At 47.5% G+C, this 17064-nt stretch overlaps 1 protein-coding gene across 5 annotated transcripts in view; it reads right to left on the bottom strand.

Annotated features, from left to right (window-relative positions):
• Positions 1–17064, bottom strand: part of FARP2 (FERM, ARH/RhoGEF and pleckstrin domain protein 2) — a 132893-nt gene that overhangs the window by 21226 nt on the left and 94603 nt on the right. For 4 of the 5 annotated variants that reach the window (XR_012646753.1, XM_075003719.1, XM_075003716.1 and 1 more), the window contains exons 16-19: positions 16326–16459; positions 14293–14374; positions 11123–11360; positions 1684–1814 (exon numbers count right to left, since the gene is read on the bottom strand). Coding sequence is in view for 4 of the 5 variants with exons in the window: in XM_075003719.1 (XP_074859820.1) it covers positions 1684–1814; positions 11123–11360; positions 14293–14374; positions 16326–16459 (585 nt within the window). In the remaining variant the exon portion in view is untranslated. Of the gene's footprint in view, positions 1–1683; positions 1815–11122; positions 11361–13652; positions 13945–14292; positions 14375–16325; positions 16460–17064 lie in introns of those variants that run through there. The other variant, XM_075003718.1, reaches the window with a different exon arrangement.

Here is a 17064-nt window from a genome sequence, read left to right as displayed (position 1 = left end):
ATTAGTTCATAGCCAAGCTAAATGGTCCATTAGTTCTATGATCTGCCATACTATTAGTATGTGAATCAGAAAATAATGCATCTAGGATCTAAAAAATCTTCCCAAAGTCATGGATACTCAGGGTCCTTATTCTACTGATGGTCCTCTCACTGGTGCTATACTGACAAGTATCAGAGAGGTAGCCGTGTTAGTCTGTATCTTTGACAACAACAAATCGTCTTCGAGAATAACAAGAAATAACTGGCAGATTTAAGGGTGACAGTCCTGAAACAAGGAAATTTAAAAAATCAAATGGAGAGAGAAATCTCTGAGCTGCAATTTATTTGCAAATTTGACTCCACTAACCATGGATTAAACAGAGACTGGGAGTGGCTTGCAGCTTACAAAGGCAGCTTCTCTGCTCTGGGTGTTAACATCTCCCCATTAGACTCTGACAAAGGCTCACATCCCCCTGTCTGATCTGACTTGTTTTTTCCTCTTTTGATAAGTACTGTTGATACTGGGCCATTTCCACCTTGCTGAATAGACCTTGTCAGCTGTGGCCCTCCCTCTTACTGGGACCCCACTCTTTAAACACCCCTCTGAAACCACCCCCTCACTCATGCATCTGATGAAGTGGGTCTTTTGCCCACAAAAGCTTATGCTCAAAAATATCTGTTAGTCTATAAGGTGCCACAAGACTTCTTGTTGTTCTTGGTGCTATCTTATCATCCATATTCTCTTAGGCCACTCAAAAGCAGAGATAAATTAGAGACTGAATTAGCAGACCTAGCAGTGGGGGGGTCATTATTCTGTGGCATGATATATTGCCTCTTACCCAAGGGCCAAGCATAACAGCTCGCTGAGTACTTGTACTCAGAACAGGGCAATGGACTATCAAACTAAGGGAATATCTGCACTTACCAGGGGATCAGCACAGCCATCAATCCTCTAGGGCAGGGTCAGCAACCCTTCTGAAGCAGAGTGCTGAAATTTGACCTTTTGACCTCTATGTATCTTCTGAGTGCTGGTTATATTTTTAAAGTCAGTAATAGTCCTACTTACAACAGTTTCATTAATAAATACATGAAGATGCACAGCTTTGCCATTTAGGTGGCAGTTGGTAGTATTAGCTGGTCTTTTGTTAATCCACAGGCAGCCTGCCTTTGAGCAGAATCCCAGCTGCATGGGGGAGGAAGGGTGGGTCTCTGCTCCTCTCTCTCATGCTCATGAAAATTGGCTAGCATGCCATTCTTGGCACCCATGCCAGGGGTTGCTGACTCTTGCTCTAGGGGTTGATTTAGTAGATCTAGTGAGGACCCGCTAAACTGACTGCTGATCACTCTCCTGTTGACTCCAGTATTCTGGTGCCCTGTTAATTTCCTTTCCTGGGATTTGTCTACGTGGGGAACGCAACCAAACATACATCAGCTCCAGCTGCAGTATTCACATAGATGGAATTGCATAAATTAGGTTGACTTTGGCCTGTTGTGTAGCTCTGCCTTATGCTGAACTACTTTTTGTTAAGGGCAATTGTGACCAGATAAATAGGCATATATCCCATAGGATCGATCCTTATCAGGCTTTAAGATAAATACATAGTTAAAGTCCCCGTGGCAGGTAAATAAGAATGTTAGATAAGTGCAGTTCCTAAGTAGTCAAAGGCAATAAAGGCTTAGAAGTTAAGCAAAGAAAGTTACCTACTCTGCCAGGCGCTATGAGATTATCAATGCCAGTCAAGTCATGCTGCAGTTCTGTCAACTTCTGGAAATTCTCCAAGCGAATCAGGCTGCTTTGGAGCTGAGATGTCATCTCTGTAATCTCCTTCAGAGCCTCTGTAGAAAAAGCAACAGCAACACAGATCAGGGCTCTTGCCATCAATTTATCATCAGTCATTTCGTGGCACAATTAAAGGGCTAAAATTTATCTATGCATTTATTTTTAATCACATGGAGAATATCATGAAACTTAATAGTAATTACATGTTTCTGGAGATTACCACGTAATTACAATTTGTAAATCCTAAAGTAATTACTGTGTAACCAATACTAGAGTTTGCAGGTTAGGAAATACGACACTATGTGGCAACTTCTTTGCTATATTTATATCTGTAACCTAGCAAGAGATCCTGAACAAGTATTACATCTTTCCTCTACAGTAGGGAGCAAGGACTCATTTTCTAATTTGGGTTAAAAATATTAGTCTGTCAAAAGCGAAAAGAAAACAAAGCTTTGGGAAATGTCAGAAGAAAAAAAACTTTTTTATCCAAACAAAACAGTATTAACTAAAACTCAAATAGCAGTTAATATAATCATTTTGCTCTCAAGTCCAACAGGGCTCTAATGAACTCTAGCCTCTGTGGGGGAGTCAGGGAAGATTTGGGCACATTTAGTATAAGACCAAGGCCTTTGTTCTGGACAAACTGGACCTACTGCATGACCAGCTCCCAAGACCGTCGCTTTATGAGCCAGTCATGCAGCTATAGAAAAACCTGGATACTCCCCTCAGGAGGAAGGCAGCCACCAGAGCCACAAACTTTGACTGCATCTCTGCTTGTGAGAGGGGCCCCTGAAAAAGGACTTGGGAGGGGGCATAGCGGGAGGGAGGTAATAGAATTGAATAGCATATCCCACTCCTATGCTGAGAACCAAGCGGTCTGAGGGGATCTGAGCCCAGGCCCAGTAAAAGTGGAAAAATCGGTTGCTAAACTATGGCAAAGGATCTGGAATGGCCACTGGTGCTCCACGCCCGGGAACACCATCAAAAGTGGGGCTTAGGCTCCTGTTGCTGCTTAGGCAGAGGCTACCCCTGAGAGGAGGAGGGCGGCTTTGCCTGCCCCTTACTGCTCGAACATCTACCTGTGTCTGCCCTGGTCCTGCCTAAATGGCCACCATGTGGGCTGCCAAGTCCAGTGCGTCCAGCGCAGCCTGTGGAGCCATTAAAGACACTGTGCACCCCTCCTGCGAAACAGTGGCAAAGGCTGGTTTAGCATCCACCAGCAGTCCATCCTGGAACCTGGTCAGGGCTGCCCAGGAGTTGAAGGCATACTGTCTGAGTAATGCCTGGTGGTCAGACATCCAGAGCTGTAAACAACTCGGCCAATAAACCTTTCTCCCAAACAAGTCAAGGGTTGAGGCGTCTGTATTTCGGGGAATGGCCCCGGATAACCTTGCTGCTCTTGGTGTTTGACAGCATCCACCAGCAGTGACCCTGGCAGAGGGTGGGTATAGAAAGGTTACTCACTGTAGTAATGGTGGTTCTTCGAGATGTGTCCCCGTGGGTGCTCCACATTAGGTGTCGGGCTCGCCCGGCGCCGCAGATCGGATCTTCCAAGCAGTTTCTGCCGGACCGCGCATGCGCCAGTGCGCGCCGCTCCCTTGCGCGCTCCTGACCACGTGCGCGATCCGGTCCACGCCAGTTCCTTGACCAACCGCCTCGGACGCTCCTGCAAAACACTAAACAGAGATCCGAAGCGGGGAGGATGGGCGGGTAGTGGAGCACCCACGGGGACACATCTCGAAGAAGCACCGTTACTATGGTGAGTAACCTTTCTTTCTTCTTCGAGTGTCCCCGTGGGTGCTCCACATCAGGTGACTACCCAGCAGTAACCCAAGATAGGAGGTGGGTAATCGGATTATGTGCAGCTTGTCCCCGAGAGGACCGCTGTCGAGAGACAGGTATCCTCTTGGAATACCCTGTGAAGGGCGTAACGTTTGGCGAAGGTGTCATAGGATGACCAGGTCGCCGCTCTGCAAATGTCTTTTAGCGCAACGCCCTTGAAAAAGGCTGTTGATGCCGCCACCGCCCAAGTGGAATGAGCCCTGGGCGTGGCCAGTACAGGAGTCTTTTTGAGTTCGTAGCACATTTTTATGCAGGATACGATGTGCTTCGAGATTCTCTGCGAAGAGAGACCTTCTCCTTTCGATTTGGGAGCGAGAGAGACAAGGAGTCTATCCGTTTTCCGGAAGGACTTGGTCCTGTCTATATAGAAGGCTAGCACCCTCCTCAAGTCCAGGAGGTGTAGGCGCGCCTCTTTGTTAGAGTTATGAGGCTTTGGATAAAATGAGGGTAAAACAATAGGTTCGTTAATATGAAACTCAGAAGAAACTTTAGGAACAAAGGCTGGATGCAGCCGTATGGTTACCGCCTCCTTGGAAAAAACAGTGCAGGGTGGTGTTGCCATAACTGCCGCAAGCTCGCTCACCCTGCGAGCTGACGTGATTGCGAGAAGAAAGGTCGTCTTTATCGTAAGGAGGCGGAGGGAAACCACGGCCAAAGGCTCGAACGGTGGTCCCATTAGCGCATTAAGCACCAGGTCCAAGTTCCATGAAGGTGTAAGCGGTTTCCGAGGGGGGTATAGGTTTACCAACCCTTTGAGGAACCTGGTAACCATGGGATGGGCGAACACCGTGTGCCCGTCCTCTTCGTGTCTGAACGCCGAAATAGCGGCAAGGTGGACCTTTAACGAGGACAGTGAAAGTCCTCCTCTCTTGAGGTCCAGTAAATACTCTAATATTACAGGTATAGGCACCGAAAGGGGGGCCAGCTGTTTGGTAGAACACCATGCCGTGAAGCGAGTCCATTTCTGCTTGTAGGTCTTCCTGGTGGAAGTCCTCCTGCTGCTTTCTAGGACTTGTTGCACTTCCTCCATACATGTGCTCTCTAGGGAGCTGAGCCATGGATTAACCATGCTTGTAGTCGCAGGCCTTGGGGGTACGCATGCACTATGGACCCCGGGCTTGCGTGAGCAGATCTGGCGCCACCGGAAGGGGCATCGGTGGATGGTCAGACATGCGCAGGAGTAGGGGGAACCATTGCTGTCGATCCCACGTTGGGACTATCAGGATCATTCGGGCTCCTTCCCTCCTGGCTTTCTGCAAGACTTTGTGGATCAGCACTGTGGGAGGAAAAGCGTAAAGCAGGGGGCCCCTCCAGGAGATCACGAATGCATCCCCCAGGGACCCCCGGCCCAGTCCTGCCCTGGAGCAGAATCGTGGGCACTTCTTGTTGTGTTGAGTAGCAAACAGGTCTATCTGGGGAAAACCCCATGCGTAAAAAATCGGTCGTAGCAGATCGGGACGGATCTGCCACTCGTGCATGAGTGCGAAACGCCTGCTCAGCTGGTCTGCCTTCACATTGTGAGCGCCTGAGGCTTTCAAGGTTATATTGTTGGCGATGCACCAGTTCCACAACTGGACTGCTTCCACACATAAGGCGCGGGACCGAGCTCCTCCTTGCCGATTTATATAAAACATGGTGGAGGTATTGTCTGTACTGATCCCGACTCTTGTATATGGTCTCAAAAGTGTCTGCAGGCATTGAACACTGCTCTGAGCTCCAGTATATTTATGTGCAGTGACTGCTCCGTGGAGGACCACAGCCCTTGCGTCACCTCTTCGCCCATGTGTGCTCCCCACCCTATGAGGGAGGCATCTGTAGTAAGAAAAACCGATATTTGTGGTTGGTGGAAGGGTACCCCTGTTAGCAAGTTCTTGGGGTTTACCCACCATTGCAGGGATTTGTGCACCTCTGTTGTGGGTGACACCACCCTGTGAACGGTGTGTGCTGCCGGTTTGTATACGCTCGCCAGCCAGTGCTGCATGCTGCGCATGTGTAACCTGGCGTTCTGTACTATGAACGTCGCTGCTGCCATGTGGCCCAGCAGCTGTAAGCACGTCAGAACCGGCACCGTAGGGCTGAAGGTGATGACTTGCACGAGGGAGCCGATGGCCCGAAAGCGTGTCTCTGGTAGATACACTCTCGCAGTAATAGAATTTATGCGTGCCCCTATGAACTCTATGTCCTGTGTGGGGTCTATCTTTGATTCTGCCAGATTGATAACCAGGCCGAGCGAAGAGAACGTGCCTGCTGTGACGCGTATCATGCGTAGTACCTCCTCCTTCGAGGCCCCTTTGAGTAGGCAGTCGTCCAGATACGGGAATATAAATACCCCCTGTCTGTGCAGGTAGGCTGACACCACTGCCAAGGTCTTGGTGAAGACTCTGCGGGCCGAGGAGAGGCCAAACGGTAGGACCTTGTATTGAAAATGTTCTTTGCCTACCATGAACCGGAGGAATCGTCGGTGAGCCGGATGGATAGTTATGTGAAAACATGTGTCTTGTAAGTCGAGGGCTGCGAACCAATCTCCATCGTCTAGTGCCGTAAGGATGGAGGCAATTGTAATCATCCGAAAGCATTGCTTGCGCAGGTACCAGTTGAGGCCTCGAAGATCTAAGATGGGCCTCCAGCCTCCTGTCTTTTTCTCCGTGAGGAAGTACCTTGAGTAGAACCCTTTCCCTTGCAGTTGCTCTGGCACTCTTTCCACTGCCCCTGTGAGCATGAGATGGTCTACCTCCTGCTTGAGCCTCGCTACGTGGGAGGCCTCCTGGAGGTGGGGCCTGGGTGGAGGTCGTGGCGGTGGGAGCGACTGGAAGGGGATGGCGTACCCCGTGGCTATGATCTCCAGCACCCATTTGTCTGTGGTTATCCTTTGCCACTGGTCGTAGAATGGTCGGAGGCGATGGTGGAATAACAGCTTCGGATGACCTTGTGCGATGGTAGTGATGGCGCAGCCCTGGATCTGTGTATCAAACTTGTGGCCTTTGGCCCTGCCCCGAGGACGCACGGCTCTGTTGGGAACGTCGCCTGGGAGTTCTGTACTGCTGGTGCTGTTGATGTCGCCCTTGCTCGTAACCCCTGTGGTACTGGAGACGCTGTTGCTGGTACTGGTACCGTCTTTGTTGAGGGTAGTACTTTTTCTTTCTGTATGGAGGGGTGTAAATCCCCAGGGTCCTAAGTGTGGCTCTTGAATCTTTACTGGAATGAAGGACCGAGTCAGTTGATTCAGCAAACAGCTTCTGCAAGTCGAAGGGAAGATCGACTATCTTTGCCTGCAGATCCCTCGGTATACCCGAAGTCTGGAGCCAGGACTCCCTTCGCATCACCACTGCCGTAGCTGTGGAGCGTGCTGCTGTGTCCGCAACATCCAGGGCGATCTGAACTCCCGTCCTCGAGGCCGCGTAGCCTTCTTGCACGATGGCCTTGAGCACCGGTTTCTTGTCCTCTGGAAGCGAGTCCATGAGGGAGGTTAACCTACTGTAGTTGTCGAAATTGTGGTTCGCTAGATGCGCTGCGTAATTTGCCATTCGCAACAGTAGTGTGGAGGAGGAGTAGACCTTTCTGCCAAACAGCTCTAGCTTCTTGGCATCTTTGTCTGTTCCCCCTGTCTTGAATTGAGATGTCTTTGATCTTTGTTGCGACGACTCTACCGCCAAGGAATTTGGTTGTGGGTGGCTGAACAGGAACTCCATGCCCTTCGCCGGCACGAAATATTTCTTGTCCGCTCTCTTGTGGACAGGCGGAATAGTCACAGGGGTCTGCCATATCATAGTGGCAGACTCCAAGATTGCTTCGTCAAGCGGTATTGCTAGTTTGGAGGAGGCCAGAGGTCTCAGATTTTTGAGGAGCTTATGGTGTTTCTCTTGCACCTCTGCTGTCTGGATGCCTTGTGTGAAGGCCACCCTCTTAAACAGCTCTTGAAACTGTTTGAGATCGTCCGGAGGATGGACGTCCCCCGGGGCCGTAGCCTCGTCCGGGAAGGAGAGCGAGGAACCACTAGGATACGCCTCTCTGGACCCTTCTGGTTCCTGTTGGTGATGGTACAGCCGCTCGCTGGAAGCTTGCAAGGGAAAATCTCGGGGTTCCATAACCAGTTCCCCCTGAGATACATGAGTGTCTGTCCCCGTTCACGATTGCCCTCAGGGATATGGGACCGTCTGTGGGGATCTTTCCCTGGTAGACTGCCGGTGGTGTCTATGCCCCGCGTGATAGGGGCGACCATGGCAGCATGGGCACAGTTCTTGGGAAGGTGACCTGGACCACTCCCTTGGTGCATACCCTCTGCGTCTGGGGGAGCGAGATCGTCGAGAGACCTGGGACACTGGGGAGAGCGATTTGTGATCGTACTCCAGCGGCTCAAACCCCAAGAAGGGTGAAGGTGGTCCCAGCCAGGGCGAGGCTGGTTGTAAAAATGGAGATGGGAGCTCCGGGTAGGCTGGGGGGGACCCCTGCCTTCTAGTTGGAGTCTGCAGTATAAGCACAGGGCTGAGAGAAAGCAACTCTGCAGCCCTGTCTGGAGAGGGGCCGCGGAGCCTTGTTTTGTGTGCAGCCTTCCCCCTCCCTTGCGGGGGTGGCTCCGCCCCCTGATGTGCAGGGGATCTCGGCCCCGTCCGCGCCGCGCTCGGCACGCTCATGGGCGGTGCCGCACAGGCAGTGTCCTCCGGTGCCTGCAGGCTGCGTTCCTGCACGCTCTGCACCGCTGGTTCCCGGGGGTCGGTGCCGCTGCCTGCGGTGTCGCCGGTACCTGCGCTCGTTTAGCCACCGCCCTGCCTGCAGTGCGGGGCGGCTGTTCGATTATCGGAGGCTGAGCCGCCTCCACGTGGCTCTCCGTGCCACCGCCGATCAGCTGTTGCTGCGGCTGGGGGCTGTGCGCTCCTCCCGTCCCGCTCGCTGTTGCTGCCGGCAGGGATCGGGCTGGGGAGGCTTTCCTCTGTTTTTGCGCTGATGGGGTGAGGGAGGCGGCTTTCCTTTTATGGGCCCCGGAGAGTCCCTTCTGCTGAGGCCGCTCCGGCACGTCTGGCTGGAGGGCCTTGTCGAAGAGCAGCATTTTAAGCCGCATCTCCCTGTCCTTCCTTGCTCTGGCTGTTAATTTTGCACAGAAGGAGCATTTCTGCGTGACATGGGACTCCCCCAGGCACCTTATGCAGTCACTACGCCCATCAGACGCTGGCATTGCCTCTCGGCAAGACTCACATTTCTTGAATCCTGAAGAGGACACTGTTGGTGAGTCTTTTAGTTGTTAATGGGGTAATTAGCACCTTCTCTGTGCTGTTTTCCCCCTCTCCGATAGCCTGCCGCGGCAGGAGGGCTAATGGCCCTAGGCTCCTGGCCTCCGGTGCTCCACTTGTTACTAGGACTGGACTGAATGCCGTCCCGCTTGTTGTTTCTTGTTTCTTTTTTTTTTTTTTTTGAAAATAACAACTGGCTAACTTAACAATAGACTAAGAACTTGAAAACTTTAAAGAAAAACAGTTAAAACCATTGAATACACTAACTTGACCGTAGCCTAGTCAGATTCCGTCTGCAGCCGACGGCGGTTAAGAGGAACTGGCGGGGACCGGATCGCGCACGTGGCCAGGAGCACGCAAGGGAGCAGCGCGCACCGGCGCCTGCGTGGTCTGGCAGAAACTGCTTGGAAGATCCGATCTGCGGCGCCGGGTGAGCCCGACACCTAACGTGGAGCACCCACGGGGACACTCGAAGAGCAACCCGTCTGTTCGTCCGGCTCTGAAAAGAGAGCCCCTGCAGCAATGGAAGGGGCTCTCCCACACTGAGGATGCCACCAAAGGAGCCCAAGAAGTGGTACACTGGCCCTACATCTGCTGGTAGGCCCAGAGGACCAGAACGAGCACTGTACTTGTGCTTGCCACTGTGGAGGCTAGGTCTGCTGACAGTGCTGGAGGAGTAGTGCTGTGATCCAGACTGGACAGGAGCTGTGTGACACCATGAAGTGTGCCTGAGTCTGACATATACTCCAATGCAGACCAGGGCAGAGCAGTGCCAGACAGGGGGTGAGCAGTACTGTGGCGAGTGGCCTCTTAACAGGATGGCCTCCAGTTTGCCCCGTGCCTGGGAGCTAGTGAGGCCAACAAGGGGTAAGCTATGCTAGACACCAGTGCCGAAGGAGGACCACCAGTGCCACTGCCATCCCCACTACCTGTGACCACAGACATAGCCTGGGGTGTGAAGATGGACTGCCCCGGTGCCAACCACACAGGTGTCAGGGTGGGAGCTAGCCCTGGGGTGATGAGCGATGCTGGGGCCAGTGCCAAGAAGTAAGCCAGCGCCAGTGCTGTGACAGGTGCTGGAGGTGGTGCTGTGTGTGTACTAGTACTGGAGAAGGAATGGATGGGTCGGCTGAGGACTCTGCACCAGGCCCCTGGGTTGGTATTCGAGGGTTGCTGGCAGAGTGGGTGTGTTTGGAGGAGAAGCCATGGGATCCTCCAAACCCACACCTGATGGACCAGAAGGCACTGCCAACGAAGTCCCTGAGGGCCCTGAAGCATGGAGGGAATGTTTAGGTCCTTCACAATCACCGATGTCGGGGAACAGGAGTGGGGTCAAGCCCCTATCTTCTGTGCTGCGGAGTGTGACTGGTGCTGTGTGGAGCTCTTCAGTGCTGGGGACTGATTCTGACGTTCCCTCTGGCCTAGGTGCAGAGGAGTCGCGCACTGAGGCCACCACACTCCACACCAACAAAGATGGAGTCAGGTCTTGGGGTTGGAGAGCCAATTCTATAAGGATCAGCTGCAGTCTCTGATCCCTCTCTTTCTTCACCCTAGGTGTGAATGACCTTTTGGCATGAGCTTCCCACATCTCCCACACTGCTTGAAACATTGGGGCTGCTTCATGTCCTGGGGCACAACTAAGTGAGGGAAACCCCCTCAAAGACTAACAGCAGCTACTAACAGCAAACAACAACTGATTAAAAAAGATCTCCTACGCTAGGGAATGTCACCAACTGCAAAGTAAACATCAGTAGGCAAAAAAAAGGAACGAAGAGAGGGTCAGGTTGGCAGGGGTATTTATAAGCAATGTTGATGATGTTGCTGCCGGGGGCACTACAATCAACCCGACAGGTACCGCTGGGGAAAAATCTTCTGACAGCTGTGCACGTTGCACATGTACACACATTTCAGAATGCACAGAAGCAACCACTTGAAGAAGTTGTGTGTAAAAAGAAATTTTCAAGGCAAACAAGTTCAATGAAAGGAGTTGTGCATGGAGTTTGAAACATATCTCATAGAACTGGAAGGGATCTTGAGAGGTCAACAAGTTGAGTCCCCTGCCCTCACAGCAGGACCTATCACCATCCCGAAAGATTTTAATTTTATTTTTTTAAATCTATCCTGCCCCAGACTTTTGAAAGGTCCCCTCAGGGACTAAACTCACAAACCTGGGTTGACAAGGCCAATGCTCTATCCCTCCCTCTCTGAACTGCAATACCCGTGCATCCACTATGAGATACTGAAATGGAAAATTGACAAAGGTGAGAAGAGAATTCAGACTAGCACTGCTCACTCACTCCTGCAGTCAGCGTAGTCCTGGTGTTCTACTGTGTAGTGTTTGCAAAGTCTCCCTAGGATCATCTTGTAGTGCATCAGCCTTTGGATGGGCTTGAGCAGAAAAGAGTTGAGTGGCAGATAGCAAACCTTCTGCAGTTCAAACTCCTTATAAACCATTTCCAGTTTCTTTAGGCGCTTAGTTGCTTTCTCCAGTTCTATCACAACCTCATCATGTTTCTGCAGGAAACTGGTAAACTCCTGTTGGATCACAGAGACACAGGAATAACTAAAAACTGGAAAAACTCTTAACACAATCTATATTTGACCAATGGCCATTAAGAAACATCAGCATCCCCTTGTCCCTCCATCTTCAGTTTTACTTATACTATTGAAACATGAATGATGTAAACAGAAACTACATGTGCTCTGACTGCTGGTAAAAATAAACATTTGTAATATCATACTGTTTTCCCACAGACCCCTGACTCATTTGGTGCATTGGGCCTGCTCTGGGGATGCATCAGCACTGTACAGCAAAGGAGGCACTTGTAAGTAGGACTCCAGCCTCACATGTTTCAGAATCTGTATGCTATGTAGCAATAAGGCAGGGAATTGTAGGAAGGAAAAGGAGGGTTCTCATGGTTAAGGGATTTGAATGCTGCCTTGGAGAACTGGATTGCCTCTGACACAAAGTTCCCATGTGATGCTGAGCAAGTCTCTTCAACCAAACTTTTCTCAGTTGAGGACTGGCAGTTCTTCACTTTCTGGGTACCTGACTTAAGACCCCAGGGGGCCTGGTTATAGAAGTTTTAAGCACTCAGCCGCAACTGAAGTCAACGGGAGCAGTACCAGGAATATATAAAATGTGTCATATAATGTTAATTATTCTAAAGAATCAGCTCAAAGGAATTTCAAACAAGACATTCCAAAATCAAAAGATATTTTTCATATTAATTTCTCTGAGCCTCAGTTCCCCTTTCCAAAAATGCAGATGTCAGTACATCATCTCACGTGATGTTGTGAAAAAAATCATTAATGCTTGCGAGCAATCAGATTCAGTAGTGATGAGTGATAGAGAAAAGCCAATGATTACATTAATAATTCTAGTTTTAGAGCAAGACTTGAATAGGGTCTAGTAGGTAAGGCCTTGGGCCACATATTAAACAACAAGGATGAAAGAAAATATTGAATATTGTTTGCTAAGAGAGCACAGTCCATCCTGTGCCTACATCAAGGCAGGCATCCTCTGGAAGAAACAGTATGTGATTAGGTAATTTACAACTATCATAATGCATATAGGACGGAGGACTGAATTAGGGTTGCAGAGGCAGCCTTAATTCCAGTGTTTCCCAACTTATAAGTAAACAATTAAATAACTACCATGCAGTTGCCATTGGTGCTTAGTACTAATTACAGTTTACAATCTACACAGAATGTACATAATATTTAAGAATCAAAGAGACAGGAGCTAGTTCTGGTCGTGTGGACAGGTATGAAATTTGCAAGCAAATGGAAAACCAGTTCAAGCTGGATAGCTCTGCAACTGACAGCAAGCCCGAAAGAGACGAGAACTCAGAAGCTTGGAGGCAGGGCCCAACAGCCTGGGGAGGGAAGTGACTATCAAAAGAATTTGTGCCCACTACAACGCACTCCCCTCCAGAACCTGGACTGGAACCCAAGGTTAAGGTAAGGCAACAAGACAGACACTGACACCCCCAAAATCAAACAAAACCAGATGTCCATTGAGACAAAGGATACAGAATTCTATAGATGGTAAAAACTTACTATGTAACTTACTATGGTAAAAACTGACTGCATGAAAATTGCAATATTTTTAACCATTTCTTACAGTTCATGTTACAAAAGCATACTGATAATTCCATTGACTGAAGAAACCAGTATTATATTTTTACTGTTCTGCAGTATATTGTGGATAAGAAAAACAGGAAGCACGTGATGGAAGAACATCAAACTACCCCAGTATGAAAAAAGTAAGTGCATCTATGGAATGACCAGAACAGGCAGAGGTACCTTGTTAATTTCCCTACTTGGGACTTGTCCAGTTGGGGAAACTGGCTAGCATAGCTACAGTGGAGTAATTATTTTGCTATGGCTATGCTAGTATAACTATGTGTGAACGTTATTCCAGAATAAAATTATTTCATTCCAGAATAATTAATCCAGAGGTTTTTTTTTTAATAGCAGAGTCATTATTCCAGAATATTCTGAAATAAATAGGGCTTTCAAGTGTCCACACAGGATTTATACTGGTATTGCAATAGTGAAATACTACTACTATACTACTATGGCCTCTTTTCGTCTCGAGAGGTGGTGGTTAGCAAGCAGCAGTGAGGATCTATGGGCAGTATTTAAGTCTGCAGCTTCTCTCACGGCTTATCCATCAAATATTGGATTTGCATGGTCGACTGCAATAACCGCATGTCAGTCTACTTCCGAATTCTTGAGTCTGAGAGCTTTTCCTTCTAAGACGAAGTTCCTTTGTGTGGCTTGCACATATACTATAAAAGGATGATGTGCCCTGTCATAGCCAGGTATTTCGATCTGATGATGTAGATTCCCAGGATTTTGGAACGATGTTGAATTTTTTCATGGCACTTTTGCACGTATCCTTGAATCTTAGCTTTGATCTTCCTTTTCTTCTCAACACACGTGACAGTTCACCAAAGAGGATTTGTTTGGGAAGACATCGTCACCTGTTCTTCTCACATGACAAAGCCAACATAGTCTTCTGCTGTTGAGGACCGCTATGAGGCTGGGTATGCCAGATCTTGACAGGACATCTGCATTTGAAACTTTATCTTGCCAGCTGATATTCATAATTCTGCGGAAGCAGTAAAGATGGAAGCTGTTCAATGTTTTCTCCTGGTTCAAGTAGAGGTAAAATAATTACTCCTTTATATCTATGCTATTTAATTTCCTCATACAGGCAGCCTTCTAAGCAGCCAGCTCTCATCTGGTCTTCAATTCAGGTGATATAAAATACAATACCAGTAGTCTTATTGCTGCAAATAGTGTCCTGTTACATTTTGTTTTAAAGTGATTTACAAACCATAATCAATTAATTTACACATTACTGAGCTGGGTGAAATTGCCAAAACTTGAACTACCACCCTATCAATAGGAGATGCTGAACTGAAAGTCTCAGAACTTCAGGAGTCAATTCTTCTACCTTCAGTATACACATGTTCCTTAACATGACATCTCCAATCCGTAGATAATCTCCTTTCACGTGAGCATTGGCTCGCCCTTCCCTGAAATAAACACAAACAAAGGAATGAAAAACTGTACTATAATGCGGGCCCTGGACACAGTTTTTTGAGTTCATTAAAAATGATTCTCAGATACCGAAGGGAGACAAAACTAGTATTCTGCCTCTCCATCCATCATTTCATGCTCTCTACATTAGTTGAAAACATGGGGAACAGCAAACTAAGCCCACAAAAAAGCACACACACACATAACCACATCCACCCAACAATCACATTAGGAAAGGATCAGGTCATGCAGTTAGTATAACTGTAAAATCCTTGGCAGGATGCCGTGCTAGTTTGACTAATTTCAGTTAATTTTTATGCACTGTAGTTCACTTCTGCTCTTCCAGAACGAGGGTGCTGTAACCTTACACAATTATTTAGCTTATGCTAGAATGCTTCACAAGTGGAGGCACAAAGCCAAGTCACGAAATCCAGGGTCTACACAGGGAAAATTTAATTTGCCACTTTGAAGAGGTAAGAAAAAAAATCACTAAATCAATTAAATTCCAAGAACAGAACATAGCCCATCAGACCTATGATGGCTAGCTGGATTCCAATATGTTATGTCTCAGGTTACAGGAAAATAACACACACTAATTTCTGTGAGAAATTAATAGCTTTGCTTATGTATCTTTTATTTATTGAAACATTTGGTTTCCAGTAACTTCATTTAGAGATACCTTGGAGGCAAAGTAAATGCCCCAAAGACTATGCAATATTACCCTTTTGCCCTCGTATTTCTTCTCTTTGCTAGGGCTGGGGAGGCGGGGCCAACATTTTGCAAAACAGAGCAGTAGGTTCAGCTGCAAAACCTTACATCTGTGCATGTTAAGTACATAACTGTAAGTCATCATCATCATCATCATCATGAATAACTGTGAGCTCAGCGCCCATTGGTGTCTGATGCCTCTCTCACTGTTTCCTTCCATCTTTTCCTGTCCATTGAGAAGTGGCTTAGTTTCTGTAGACTAGCTCCACACCAATCTACTACATCATCTATCCATTCTCTGTGAGGTCTGCCTCTCCTATTCAAACCATCCATTATGCCGAATACTAGGGTCTTGATTATTTGTTCATCGTTCATTCTGCAAATATGTCCAAATAGTTGTAGCTTCCCTTTTATAACCTTCTGCAGCAGGTTCTCTTTCGGCTGTATCTTTCTATATAATTCCTCATTGGTGGCCTTCTGCATTCATCCTATTCTCAGAATCTTTCTATAACAACTCCTTTCAAATGGCAATATTCTTCTTTTCGAATCTTTCATTATCACCCATGTCTCACAGCCATACAACATGCTGCTGAGCACACACGTTTTCAAGACGCCCAGCTTCGTTCTTAAGCTAATTGCTTTGCTTTTCCAGATCTTATCCATCGCCTTCAAACTCGCTCTTGCTTTTGCTATTTCCTTCTAACAGTCTAGATCATACATTATGTTGCTCCCCAGATATGTGAACTTCTCTCCATTTTCTAGTTCAATACTGTCCACACTGATCTTCCTTCCTATTTCCTTATCTCCTAATACCATTGGTATTGTTTTATCGATGTTCATAATCAGTCCGTACTGCTTCCCTTCTTCGTTTAACACCCGCGCTGTTTTCACTAGCTTCTCCTCATCTTCCTCAATGATAACTATATCATCCGCGAACCTCAAGTTGTTAATTCTTTTCCACAAAAAGGTAATTAGGTATGCTATGACATAATTTATGCATGCAAATCTGAGGGATTGTGGGTACAGTAATGCATGAAATTGTGGCATTTTAAGAGTATTCCAGCTGTAGATTTTTCCCCTTTCATAATCTATATTTTTCAAGATACCTCTTCATTTTTCCCTTTTTTGCAGTTTGAGAAATGCCAAGTTGTACAGATTAGAAGAGTCTATAGCCTTCACCTGAGGATACAGTAGATAATCCCTGAGAGGTAACACACAAAGCTCACTATTAATTCTTACCAGAGTGCTAGCCTCTGCTCCATCTCTTTCAGGAAATTTCGGTGAAACTCATAGATTGGATCTATGTTAGAGAAGAGCAGTGTCATCAGACCTTCAGGCATGGCATTCTCCTTGATGACTGCACTGCGGAACCACTGCAGGAGAAAGTATAAATGATGGTCATTCATATTGAATTTTATTAACAGAGAACCTGAATTTTAGCTCCTGAATATACGGGGAGAGAGATCAGCGGGGAAGGGGAAACGTCTAGGGAAGAAATAATCTAGAGAACAATAGGAAGAAAGATGCAATTTCTTTCCTCACTAAGCTTTAAAAATTTGAAGCAAGTCATTTGGCCCAGCCACAGACATATTCCATGTTCCCCTTGCAAGATGCAGATATACCATTCTACAACTACAATAAATTATAACAAGCAGTACTGCAGCACATTCCAGACTAACAAATTTATTAGGTCATGAGCTTTTCTGGCAAAGACCCTCTTCTTCACGCTCTTACCCACAGAAGTTCATGACTATTTAATAACTTTATTAGTCTTTAAGGTGCTACAGGACTGCTTGTTATTTACAAAGCTACAGACCTGGCTACCCCTGAGACTGCAGTAAATTATGTGATTCTGGAACTCTCTCTCAGTAATTGTTATATAACTGCTTTTATTTCCACACTAATGCTTCTTAACAGTAAAACTGTTTTATTCTGCAGTTGGAAACATTTGCTTTATATTATATATTTTCTCTTAATA

This window comes from Carettochelys insculpta, chromosome 10 (assembly GCF_033958435.1).
Source record: "Carettochelys insculpta isolate YL-2023 chromosome 10, ASM3395843v1, whole genome shotgun sequence".
NCBI lineage: Eukaryota > Metazoa > Chordata > Testudines > Carettochelyidae > Carettochelys > Carettochelys insculpta.
Note: the sequence above shows the minus strand (reverse complement) of the source record. Positions and strands in the feature narration are given on the sequence as shown.